The sequence below is a fragment of the Panicum virgatum genome, chromosome 9K (genome assembly GCF_016808335.1).
Source record: "Panicum virgatum strain AP13 chromosome 9K, P.virgatum_v5, whole genome shotgun sequence".
NCBI lineage: Eukaryota > Viridiplantae > Streptophyta > Magnoliopsida > Poales > Poaceae > Panicum > Panicum virgatum.
Genome location: NC_053144.1, coordinates 8,501,214 through 8,514,644, shown reverse-complemented (window position 1 = coordinate 8,514,644; position 13,431 = coordinate 8,501,214). Strand labels below are relative to the sequence as shown.

Genomic DNA, 13,431 nt, shown 5'->3' with positions numbered 1-13,431 from the left:
TACAGCCGAAATAATTAAAAGAACACACAAAAGATAAAGGGGGGCGCTGACAGCCGGGCCCCACTTGTAAGGGAGCCCAGGCCCAGCTCCCGTCGCCCCCCTTCCACTGCTTCGCCCGCGCCCGTGCGCCACAGCCGTGGCAGGCGCAGCGGCCAGGGCAAGGCGCGGCGGCGCCCTCGCCGGCCCACGCCCAGGACCAGCAGGCGGCCCGGGGCGCGCGGTGGGGCGCGGAGTCCCGCGCAGGGCAGCCCCGCGGCGCACGCAGTCTGAGCGGGCGGAGTTCGTCGTGGACGGCGATGGCGAACGGCAGTCTGAGCGCTTGATTCCGGCCGGGTTTGGGCACGGTCGCTCTCGGGGAGGGTCGGAGTGGGTTAGGGGGGAGGCTGCGCAGCTCGGGGTGCGACGAATCGAGGCGGGGCGGCGAGCCGTGGCCGGCGCGGCGGACGGCGGCGAGCTCGAGCTCGTGCTCTGCGCAGCAGCTCGGGAAAGGGATAGGGATGGACTGAACGGAAGCTTCCAGGCCAGTGCAAGGTGAAGAGCGGCGTCGGGGCGCGATTGCCGACGCGTGGCGTCGCTTGCCGGCGACCAGACGCCGGTATGGCGTTGGGGCGGCACAGTACCGTACACTGGAGAAGCACAGTGAACGCATTTAAGGATTTTGACTCGATTTTTGGCTAACTGCAACTCTAAATTCCATATAGGAACAAGAAATTTGGCCAAAATAAAAGTTGTAGAGGAAGGAAAGATCTACAACTTTCGTTTTGGGCGAAATTTGATTTGAGGCTCGGTTCAAGGACAAAAACGAGATCGAACACGGCTAAGTAAATGTTTACTAAGCGAAAGCGATTAGCGTTAACGACGAATTTGAGTTCACGATTAGCGAGTTAACTATTGATTAGCGAGACGACTAACACAGGGGTGTTACAATTGGCGCAAGGAGTGGGTGATCGCCACCACCGAAACAAACGAGCGCCTCGTCATGCCGACCGGGGGACCCACCTCCGACCGCCAATCCTGGAGGGCCAAGCCGTCCCTGTCGTCGGAGTTTGACCCCGTGCTGAGCAAGATCAGGGCGCTGGCGGTGAGCGGCCTCACCTCGCTACACGTGCTCGAGGACTTCCTAAAGCGCTGGATCGCCCCTCTGAAAGCAGCGGCCGCGTCCTGCCTGGAGCTTCACCGGACTACAAGACTACAGCCGGACCCACCGCGGGGAGGGCAGCGATCTGACCCAGGAAGGCATGGAGGTCTTAGTGCGGGCGGTGACGGGGGAGATCTTCATCCCAGAGCACCTGATCCTCCCTCAGGACGTCGTTCCGCTCTGCGAGGACTCGAGCCTGAGGGCTGCGGTGCTAGCCACCCTGCCGACCCTCGACGACGGTGGGCTAGCAGCGCGCCAGACTGGGGGTGACCCGGACCGTGGGATCCGGATCCCTGGTGCGTCCGGGGAACAGGCCGTGCCGAGCGCCGCGGGGTCGGGCCCTTCTGCCAAAGGCAAGCAGGCCATTGCTGGTAGCTCCGCCGCGAGCGGTCCCGCCAGGCCCGGAGCAGCTCCGGCGCATCATCGGAGGAAGCGAGCCGGCGCAGGTTACACCACAGCGACGGGACCCCAGTTATGGAGCCCGCCGCAAAGCGTCAGAGGACCGTTGAGGACGCGGGCCAGGGTAGCTCCCGGGCCCCCGGCTCACGCGGGACCCCTGGAGTAGCTGCGCCGCCACCACCACCGCCGGGAGGTGCCTCCCCCAGGCAGCAATAGCAGCAGCAGCAGCCACGAGGTGCGCCTCCGCCGCCGCCACGACAGCCACCACCACCGCCGGGAGGTGCCTCTCCCCGGCAGCAGCAGCAGCAGTAGCAGACACGAGGTGCACCTCCATCGCCGCCACGGCAGCAATAGCAGCAGCCTCCACCACCGCCGCCACCACCAGGGCAGCAGCAGCAGCCATGAGGTGCGCCTACGCCGCCGCCACGGGAGTAGCAGCAGCAGCCTCCACCACCACCGCCACTACCAGGGCAGCAGCAGCAACCACGAGGTGCGCCTCCTCCGCCACCACGGCCGCAGCAGTCGCCCAGCCTCCGTGGACGCTGGAGACCCGGCGCTTCGGGGTAAGTGTTCTTCCGTTCACTCCCCAAATTCTCGGTGCTTCTCTTTTTGCTGATGGGCTTCTTCTCTTTGTTTGCCAGGGCCCCTCGCCCAGGCAGCTCTTCCACCGCCGCTGGCTCGTCAGCGGGGGTCCAGGTGAACGGCGCCTCGGCGGCAACGGCGGAAGCGACAGCGGATGTGGGGAGCTCGGGTGCGGCGACCTCCGCTAACCCGATGGTGCCCAACGCGGCTGCGACGGATGCGGTAGTGCCAGGCGCAGCAATGCCCGACGCGGTGGCCCCCGAGGTCCTGGCTACGGCAGCAGTCGCGCCGACACCGGGGTTGGCGACGGCGAGCACAGCGGCAGCGGGCGCGGCAACGGCGAGCACCTCGGTACTTGAGGTCCCGACGTCTGTGACGGATATCCCCTCCCCCAGCTCCCAACCTGCAGCAGAGGAAGAGCTAGAGGTGGTCTCTGGTAGGCGGCTCTTGTAGGGTCCCCCAGAGGAGGATGCAGTTCCCCTCCATCGGGTGCTAGTCCGGGTCCGGCGGACGATTGAATAGGCGACCTCTACCACCGAGGCGGCATTCCGGCGGGAGTGGGCAGCTCTAGAGAGCGAGTGTCAGCACCTCGGCGACTGGCATATCTGCCTGGAGGAGTGCACGAAGGCTGAAGCCTCCCGTGCCGCCGCCGCCCGGTCCGAGCTTGAGGCCGACCTTGAGTCCTACAGGAAAGGGCTCCAGAAGGTGTTCGACCGGGAGCTCGCGACGTCGGGACGGGAGAAATCCCTGGCGCTGCGGGAGGAGGCTATTGCCAAGGAGGAGGCCAGCCTCGCGGCCCAGCGATCCGAGTTCGAGTCTCGCAGCCAGGGACTCGAGGTCCGCAAGCTGGAGCTCGACAAACTCTCCGAGTCCCTACATCAATGGAGCCAGGAGCTGCAGGAGACCGCCAGCCAGCAGGCTATTGCCGAGATAGAGCTCGAGGGGTAGAGGAAGTCCCTTACCCGGCGGGAATCCCTCACCACCAGCATGGAGCAGGCCCTTGCGCGCCAGCGCGAGTCTCTTAAGACCCTGAAGGAGTCAGCAGCGCGGAAAGAGGCCTCGCTCCAGGAGAAGACCCGCCAGCTGGAGGCGGCTCAGGCGGCACTGGATGCCCAGGTGCAGGAGGCGGTCCAGGAGGCAGTCCGGAAGCTGCAGGAGAATCAGCGCATGGGGGCCAGCGAATCATCGACTGGGCGAGCGAAGAAAGCTCAGCTCTGGTGCCACTTGGAATGAGTCCAATCCAAGTGGCGGAGCCGCCAGCTTCAATTGCTGACGCCCTCCCAGTGCTGAACTCTGCTTCAGATAGACTCCGGCACCTGGAGCCAATCCTTGCTGGCCACCTTGAAGCCGAGGGCCACGAGCTGTGCCGGATGGTGACGGAGTACATTTTGACCTGCCTCCGGAGCCACGACCCTACCATCTCGCTAGCCCCCGTCGTCGAAGGTCCAGTGGCGGAAACGGAGGCCTCCGCTCGGGAAAGCGTATGGGATGTCGTCGACTTCGTAGCTACTTATTTCAAGCAGGAGCCTGCAGATTTCTGAGTTGGAGCATCACAACAGGCGAACTTTTGTTTTTTGTGTTATGTAAAAACATTGTACTTGTTGAAATTTTAATAGACGAAAATTTCAATTTAGCTGTTTGTCAGTTACTCTGGTTTGCGGTATGCAGCACCCCGGCGCCCTGGCCCCCTAGTAGATAGGTTCAATTGTTAGAATCTATCTGCCATCCGAGCCGATTAGACGCTCCGGACCCCCCATATGAGGTTGAACAAGTGTCCTTGGGCATAGGTGTAGCATAGATTGCAAGTCAAACGAGAGACTTATTCCCTGTATAGCAGAAAAAACTACAGAGAGGAAAATCAAACTCGCTGGGATGGTAGTAATGATACTGCAACTTAGCTGTTTAACGCATGCAGAATCGATTCTTGGTGTCTGGCTCAAAGCGAACGCTCCGGGACCCCTGGGAGACAGGCTCAGTTGTTTTGAGTCTGTCTACCACTGAGACTGGATCTCGATCTGCATGAAGCCTTAAAGCGGATGCCGGGACCCCCTGGTAGGTAGGCTCAATGGTTTGAGGCCAGCTACCACCAGTCAAGGCCTAACCTGCATACCACTCAAAGTCAAAGCTTAGTAGCAGGCCCGCGGGACCTATTCTGGACCGGCCCCCAAGCTAGTATGAGGTCCGGGGCTCCGGATACGCAGGTCCAGGCAGCACAATGCTTGTTACATAGTGGTGGAGTGTGTAGGCTTGGGTACGGAACCAGGCCAAGGCGCTACACAGGGCTCCGGACTACTCCAGGAAACAAACACGACTTTACCGGACCTGGCTCCGACGTTCCGGACCCCTCCCTAGCAGTGGGTGAGGCCATTCTGTCATACTCGATCCTTTGAGATATGGAACTGGAACTGTCGTGTAGGACTTAGGTCCGGGCCCCTAATTACCCAACTCCGGGTACTAGAGCACTCGTTACAGGGTGGTGGAGCGTGTAGGCTTTGGGTACGGAACCGGCTAAGCGGCTACACAGGACTGCGGACCACCCCAGGAAACAAGCACCCCCTCTTCAGAGCAGGTCCCTAGGGGTCCACCACGTCAGGTCCTTGGGCCCCCAGAGGTTCTGGGTTCCCATTGGGTCGAGGCTTCTCCGGACCCCCTTGTGCGGGGTCCGGACCTTTAGACAGAGGAGTGGTTGCCGGACCCCCATGTCCGTGGCCCGGCTCACCATCCTTGGCCGGAGGGACCCTGGTGTCCCCCTGGCGGGCTTGCTCTGTCCTCTCGGCGACCAGCACCATGCTGACCGCCTCTGCAGACGCAGCAAGATACAAAAACAACATCTCACCTGGCTCTGGAGCCACCAATACTGGCAGTGAGGTGAGGTGCTGCTTCAGTTCCTGGAAGGCTTGTTCAGCCTCTTCAGTCCAAGTGAATGGACCGGACCTCCTCAATAGTTTGAAGAAGGGGAGGGCCCTCTCAGCCAGCCTCGAAATGAAGCGGCTAAGAGCGGCCAGAAATCCAGTAAGCTTCTGGACGTCCTTGATGCGGCCAGGAGGCCTCATCGCCTCGATCGCCTTGATCTTGGCTGGGTTTGCCTCGATGCCTCGATGTGAGACCAGGAAACCCAGCAGCTTCCCCACCGAGACGCCGAAAACACACTTCTCGGGATTCAGCTTCGTGCGCGTGGCGCACAGTCAGTCGAAGATGAGGGACATGTCCTCAACTAGTGTTGACCCTACCTTAGTCTTGACTACAATGTCATCGACATACACCTCAACTATATCTCTAATTAGATTATAGAAAGTTTTGTTCATAGCTCGCACAAATGTGGGTAAGGCATTCCACAGACCATATGGCATGACAATATAGCAATAAAGTCCATCCACTGTTACAAAAACAATATGTTTCCTATCCTCTCTAGACATCTGAATCTGGTGGAAACCAGAGTATGCATCTAGGAAAGACAAAAGGTCACACCTGGAGGTGGAGTCCACAATCTGATCGATACGTGGAAGAGGATAAGGGTCTCTAGGACATGCCTTGTTGAGGCTGGTGTAGTCGATGCACATCCGAAGCTTCCCGTTGGCCTTTGGGACAACGACCGGGTTGGCCAACCACTCGGGGTGGTGGACCTCCTCGATGAAGCCAGCGTGTAGCAGCTTGCGGACTTCTTCACGGATGAAGTTCTGCCGCTCCACGGACTGCTTCCGAGGTTTCTGGCGTACCGGCGTGGCGTCAGGGTAGATCCTCAGATGGTGCTCGATCACTTCCCTGGGGATCCCGGGCATCTGTGACGGTTCCCAGGCGAACACGTCCACATTTGCCTGGAGGAAAGTGATGAGCGTGTCTTCCTATTTCTCCTCCAGGTTTCTCGCAATGCGGGTGGTCCTGGAGGAGTCCGCTCCGACCTGCATGGTCTTCACGGGAACATTGTCCGTGTCGGACGGTCGAACTTTATGTGCCCTGGCAGGCACTTTGGCTCGCGAGGTTGTTGGGTCCTCCTCGGAACGTGCAGCCTCTGCCGCCAGAGCATGCAGTTTCTCAACTGCAGCGACGGCAGCGGTGCGGTCACCCCGCACGGTGAGGACACCGGCAGGGGAAGGCATCTTCAGGACCAAATACCCGTAATGGGCAATGGCCATGAAGTGGTAGAGAGCCGGCCTGCCAATGATGGCATTGAACGGGAGGTTTACCTCCGCAACATTGAACTGGACGCTCTCTGTACGGAAGTTCTCCTCGGTCCCGAATGTGACCGGCAGAGTGATGCTCCCCAGAGGGAACACCGAATATGGGCCCACTTCAGAGAATGGGCGAGAGGGAGTCAGCTTGGACTCCGGGATCTGCAGCTGCTTGAACGCTGCATAGCTGATGACGTTGAGGCCAGCCCCACCGTCAATCAGCACGTGATAGAGCCTGATGTTGGCTATGACAGGGGCGGTGACTAGAGGTAGTACACCAGCCCCGGCCATGTTCTCCGGGTAGTCAGATGGCCCGAAGGAGATGGTGGTGTTCCTCCACCTGTGGTGCGGCGCCGCTTTCGGGACCCCCGGCTTCGCCGAAAGGACCTCTCGGCGAAGGGTCTTCACGTCCCGCCGGGAGACAAGCTCCCAACTCCCGTCGTACATTACGTACAGCTTCTTGCGGCACTCCTCGTTGTCAGAGTCGGAGTTGTCGTGGCTGTAAACGCCCTTCAGCTCCCGAGCGGGGGATTGGTACCCCAGCTCCTTCTCCCCGACAGTGGTCTCGCTGTCAGAGGCTTTCTCCTTGCTAGACCGCTGGCGAGGAGGGGGTGAGCCGTCCTTGGAGGCCTGCTCACGCCGCCGACTGACCCGCTTCACGAGTTTCTAGATCTCGTGGTAGTCAGCGGCACTGTGGCGAGTGGTGGGATGAACTGGGCATGAACCTCTGTTACCACCTTGCGGCGCGCGGACGCTTGCCATGCGCATTCTGCCCCCCAGCCGTTGCCGCAGCAGCTGGTGCCATTGCTGCAGCGACTGGACCACCGGGATGTGGCTCCCCGCGACCCCGGTTCTTGTTCTACTTATTCTTGCCATCACCCTGGACGGTAGCCCCGGTGTCACCAGCCTTGGCATCTCCGTCTTGGGGGGCTAAGTGCCATGCGCGACCCTCAGCGGCCTTGACACACTTGTCAGCCAGGGAGAAAAGTATGGTAACGCTTTTCACCTCGTGCGTCGCCAGTTTCTCGAGCATCTTCTCATCACGTACCCCCTGACGGAAAGTAGTAATGATAGATGCATCAGAGATACGAGGAATGGTACCCCGTACCTTGGTGAAGCGCGAGATGAATGCCCGGAGCGTCTCTCCGGGTTTCTGCCTCACGGCGTGGAGGTGAGCCTCCACACCATGCTACTGGTACGTACTGGCGAAGTTCGCAGTGAACCTCGCACAGAGCTCCTCCCAGGACTGAATTGTTCTAGGAGTGAGGTTCATGAGCCAAGTCCGGGCTGGCCCAGTCAAGGCTACATGAAAGTAGCTCGCCATGACAGCGTCGTTACCACCAGCTGCTGTGATTGCGGTAACGTACACCTGCAGGAATTCCGACGGATTAGTGGTACCATCGTACTTCTTTGGCAGGTGCGGGCGGAACTTGGACGGCAATGCCACCGCGCGGAGGTGATCCGCCAGTGCAGCGCAACCCACCCCAGCTACCGGGGTGTCCGCTTGTATCCGGGCGTTTCCCGGAGGCTTGGGTGCCGCTGCATCCAAATTGGTGTTGAGGTTGCGGCCCTCAATGTTGAGGCGGCGTTCTCGCACCCTTTCCACGGAGATGCGGGCGTCCTCACCCGCGCGCCTGCGGTTGAGCTCCGCCCGCAGGTCTTCTGTTCGTGCACCCCTCACCGTGGGGGAGTGCACGGACGCCGACACACCGCCCTGGCGCCGGTGGTAGGGTACCACCGCATTGCCAGGTGGAGGTCGTTGCCCAGTCCTTGCAGAACTGGGGGAGGCCTGAGCCAGATGGAGGAGACGGTCAACGTCGTCCCGCCACTGCCTCAGGGCATCTGGCGAGGCTACAGTAGCTGGAGGGTTGCGAAGCAACTCCCTAGCTGCCGCCAGCGCTCCGCCGCTCGCAGCTTGTGAGGGGCCCTTGACGGGCGCCCTGACTCTTACCGACGTGCAGCGCGCGCCGCTACCGATGGTGGCGGCTCCACGGGCACGGTTGCCCCTGGCGCAAGAAGGCGAGAGGCGTGTGGCGCGGATGACGCTACACCCTCCGTCATCTCCACGTCGTCGTCGCGGTGGGAGTGCTCAACCACCCGAACCATGGAAATGAGCAAGAGATGAACTAAGACCAGCTAAACGCCCCTACCCGGTGCCAAATGTCGTGGTGTGCAAACCCACAGCCGGGTGGCGTAGTGCACCCGCCTAAATCCAGAGGGTGAGTACTCTGGGGTTAGCTAGGATTAGCCCAATCTCGGTGGAAGAACGCGATGAACACAGCAGGTTTAAAGTGGTTCGGGCTGCCGGAGCGCAATACCCTACGTCCACTGTGTGTTGTATTGCTTGTGCTCTCAAGAGGTTGAGAACAGGGTTGTTCGGCGTGAAACCGAGCTTGTGTTGTGAGAGTCTTGGAGTGTTTCTCGCCTGGCCTTGGAGAGTCTTTTTTTGTGTGCAGCGAGCGCATCCCTTTTATATCTCAAGGGAGGCGCTTACATGGTCGTCGAGTCCCCGACAGGTGGGCCCAACGATGTAGTATAAAATGACATATTGTACAGACATTATGACATTGCAGGCGATGGAGATCTCATTCCTGGATTTCCTTACTCTGCCCGTGGGAATCTTCTGTCTAGCATAGCCATGCCCTGTCTTGTCGAAACGGCGCCAGGGTGTAGCTTGCGGCGTTGCCTGCAGCGTAGCTGAACGGGCCGTGTAGCTTGCGGCGTAGGCGGTATGATGAAAAGGTGCAGTGCCGTCGTATCCATTTAATGCGCCAGACGGGCTCTGCGCGGATGCGACGCATGCGGCTGCACTGTGTACCTCGGTAATATGCGGTCTACAGTGAGGCCTGAAAAAGGCTGCCCCGCGTGCCGCGACGGCATAGCACACCTCAACCACCCGCATTGAATGCGGTGGGGGGGCGAGTCTTCCAGCGGAAGACTCGCGCCTGCGCCTGCGCCTGTGGGACACGTGGCGCTCCCGGACCCCGCCCCGGCGGTATGTTGGTTCTACGCGCGTGGGGGGTCCGGACGAACGCACTCGGCTGTTGACGCGGAGTTTCCCCTACTCTGGGACACGTGGCATCACCGGACCCGTCCCAGAGCGGGGAGCGGGTCCGGGGCCGTTGGCCCGGTGAGGTAAGAGCCTGACTCATGGGGCCCGGCTGCTCCGCCCCTTATGACGTAGTTACGGATGACTACGCGAGTCCTGTCTTGCTGCAGTAGGAGTGGGTATCACTGCTACAGGGTACCGAAAGTCACATTTTCTCTAAAATCATCATCTGTAGCATTTTCACAAAAAATAAAAAAAACTAATAAGAACTGTCCTGTATGTGGGATCGTGATAGGCCATCAAGGTACGTACTGGTACGCGCACTCATCACCGAGCCGGGATCAGGGTTAAATTTACCGACCGCAACCGGTCCGGATACCGCGGTAACTGATCAAACCGGTCCGGACCAGTTCCGGTTTGAGGCGGTTTCAAACAGGCCCAAATTTAAAATTTAAATTCGAATTAAAAAACGAAAAAATTCTAAAAAAATTCCTAAAAATACTTCAAGTTGCGACGAATCTAATGGTGTCAATTTTTTTTCAAATATTCGTTCATCTAATATACTTTGCGGGTATTTGAAGTTAAACAAAAAAGCGTGCATACAAAAGTATACAAATACAATGTAAAACATGTTATATATTATATTAATGTAAAAGTAGTACAAAAGAGGGTTGGAAGGTTCATTTAGGCTAAAAACATGTTAAACAAAAATTCAAATTTTGAAATAAAGTCGGTTTTTTTTTCAACGGACCAGTTTCCACTCAAACCGGACCGGTTTACCGGTCAAACTGGTTGGCTAACCGGTGGAAACTGATTGAACTGGCGTCTATAATTTGAAATTTGAATTTTACCGGTTTTTGGTCAAACCGGACCGGTAAAGCGGAACCGGGAGGCGGCGTTTTGACCTCACCGGTCGGTAAAAAAAAACCCTGGCCGGGATTCTCGGGCAAGGCTTGCAACGACGTCGGAACCGGTGGCACGTCCACGGCGACGACCCCCTCCAGCGCCTGCACCACCTGCTCCATCGTCGGCCGGCGCGCCTCGTCGTCCTGCACGCACCAGCAAGCCACCTGCACGCGCGCTCCAGCTCCCGCGGGTCCGCGTCGCCGCGCAGCCGATCGTCCAGCAGCCCGTCGAGCGCCTCCCCCTGGCTGACCTTCCTCGCGGCCACCAGCAGGAAGTACCCCGACAGCGACGACGAGTCCTGCTCCGCGGTCGGCCAGCAACGCGCGTTCCGCCGCCCGGAGATGATATCCAGCAGCACAATCCCGTAGCTGTACACGTCGGCCTTGGCGCTGACCGGCACGCCGGAGATCCACTCTGGCGCGAGGTACCCGATGGTGCCCCGCACCGTGGTGAGCACCCTGCAGAAGTCCCGTCCCAGCGCTTGGCGAGGCCGAAGTCGGCCACCTTGGGCACCAGATCCTTGTCCAGCAGGATGTTCTCCGGCTTGATGTCGCAGTGGATGATGCAGTCCCGGCACCCCTCGTGGAGGTACAGCAGGCCCCGCGCCGCGCCGAGCGCGACCTGGAACCTCGCGCGCCAGCTCAGCGCCGGCGCCTCCGCTCCCCCGAAGAGCGCCTTGTCCAGCGAGCCGTTGGGCATGTGGTCGTACATGAGCAGCCGCTCGCTGCCGTGGGAGGAGAAGCCGCGGAGGCGGACGAGGTTGACGTGCTGGATGCGGACGAGGTTGACGTGCTGGATCACGCCGATGGTGCGCACCTCGTTCCGGAACTGCTTCTCCCCCACGCAGAGGCGGCCCTCGAGCTTCTTCACCGCAATGGCCACCTGCCCGGCCCCGGCTGGCAGTGTCCCCTTGGACACCGAGCCGAAGCTGCCGCCACCGTACCTGAACATCACGAGGTTGCCGCCTTCTGATGCCGCCTGCATGAATGCCATGCTCCTCTGCCGCCTTCTCCTAAACATCCTAGTAACAACCACAGACACGATGGCGGACATGGCTAGGAACGACGCAACTGCGACAGTGGAAGCGAGGACGACGGTTCTCCTACGGCCTTTCGAGAAGGGGACGTCCATGGCGGACAGCCGGAGGTAAAGGCCATCCACGCCGGCCGTGTCCTGCAAGTTGAGCAAGCCGCCGTGAGAGCAGTGACTGTCGTAAGAGTACGCGGTGCAGTCGCAGCTCCTCAAGCACGCCAGCCCGCAGTCTCCAGCGCTGGATGCCCTTGCAGGCGATGGATTTCTCGGCAAAGAAACACCTGGCGCCAACAAGAAGGCGTCGTCGTCGCCGCCGTTGCCCTTGCCGTGCACCGACGAGGTGTTCGCGCCACCGTCACACCACCGCAATGGATTGTTCCGGCGGCAGCCCATCGAGTGATCTCCTAGCTCCCAGTCCGCCACGGAGGAGGGACGGAAGCCGGCGGGGCAGCTGCAGTAGAGCTCGCTCTTCTCGTTGCAGACGCTGAACTCGCCGCATACGGCGTAGACGTCGCACAGCCGGTGCGGCTCCGCCCAGATGATCATCCACTCGTCGGCGGACGGCTCCCACATGATCTGCCTGATCTGGCCGAAGACGTCCAGGACCGTCCTGGAGATCACCGTGGGGTCCTGCAGGGAGTAGGTGAAGTAGGTGCCGTTCGTGTCGTTGACGAACTGGAAGTCGTACTTGTAGTGCGACGTCATCTCGGGGACCCCGGCGTACACATCGCCGTTCCACTCCCCGCTGCTCCAGGAAGTCACGGTCCTGTTCCAGATCGTGAGGTACTGGCTGCTCCCGTTCGGGTCGATCCGCAAGGTGAACATTGCGGGGGCCGGATCACCGGCGTTCTTCCAAGAAACCAGCGCCAGCACGTCGCCGGTGATCTTGTTCACGCCAAGGCGCGCTCCAGGGAGCCATGTGTCGGTTGGGTGCTCCACGCTCTGCCACAGAACCTCGCCGCTCTCGCGCCGGAGGATGAGGTTCCCGGTGTCCAAGATGACCGCCACGACGGCGGCGCCGCCATTCGAGCTGCTGCCGGCGGAGCTGACGTTCGAGGACCAGACGAGCTTGCCGGCTTCGTTGGTGAGCACGAGGTTGCCGTCCACCGCCACGGCGAGCCGAGAGGACGACGGGTTGGCGACCGGGGCGGCCCTGTTGGCGACCCACACGGACGTGCGCTTCGACACGACCTTCTTGCTGTACCAGATTCCCACGTAGTAGTTGCTGCGAGAGGAGGAGGTCGTCGTGCCGCCGCCACCAGCGGGACTGAAGAAGCCCAGCTCGAAGTTACCGCCTCTCGACACGACCGTCAGGTCACCGGAGATGGGGGAGTCAGTGGAGATGGTGTCCAACGACGCGGAGCACCACGCACTAGTGCCGCCGCGGATGGCCACGGCCATGACAAGCAGTAGCGCTGTCGAAGCCATTGGTTAGACAAATGATGGGAGAGGACGGCGCAGTCAGTAACTGCGTGCGCAAGTCTCGTTCGAGTGAATCGATCAGGGCATCAGGCATGTTATATATACGCGTTCCTAGCAACTATAGATAGAGAAATATAACGGTTCGTGATCGATGCGTCGATGACTGCTAGGGTCCGCTTATTGGAACATTTGACGACGGTCCATGATAGGATACAGTAGTGATGACCATTCAGGTCAACATAGTGCTTCCTCCACTGTAGAATATTCCAAGTTGACCGCTTGGCGCCGCACAGGGTCTGCTAATTGGCTCTCGTAGCTAGCTACGGTTGACAATTAATGGGAACAACAGAGAAAAAACTTCTCTTATTTCACTTTCACATTTTGTCTGAGGCAAAGAAATTTCAAAATCAGAGATGAAGACCAGAGAAACGTTGAAAGCAGTAATAAAAGACCATCTAAAGTTTAGCTGTTTCAACACAGCTAAAGCCAGCTAAATTTCCACTTAACCACACCCACCCTCCCCCCCTTTGCCTCGTAGATCATTTCCAACTCATTTTCCATTGCTCTTCTTTCTTTCAGCCATTTCGGATGTCTCCCCTCGACATCCTTTTCATCCATGTCTTTTATCTTTGGTAGAAGTTTTTTCTTTTTCATCCTAAACTCACCTCTTATATTATCCCCCAACCTTTTATATGTTATGTGAGTAAACCCAAAATGCCATGCCATTTATATAA

General features: G+C 59.4%; 1 protein-coding gene across 1 annotated transcript; it reads right to left on the bottom strand.

The window, feature by feature from the left end:
* Positions 1-9,525: 9,525 nt before the first annotated feature.
* On the bottom strand, positions 9,526-12,676 carry LOC120647682 (G-type lectin S-receptor-like serine/threonine-protein kinase At2g19130). Its single transcript, XM_039924549.1, has 3 exons — positions 10,701-12,676; positions 10,397-10,632; positions 9,526-9,566 (listed from the first exon to the last, which is right to left on the bottom strand). Exons 1-3 carry the CDS (start codon positions 12,674-12,676, stop codon positions 9,526-9,528), a joined length of 2,253 nt encoding a protein of 750 aa, XP_039780483.1.
* Positions 12,677-13,431: the final 755 nt, after the last annotated feature.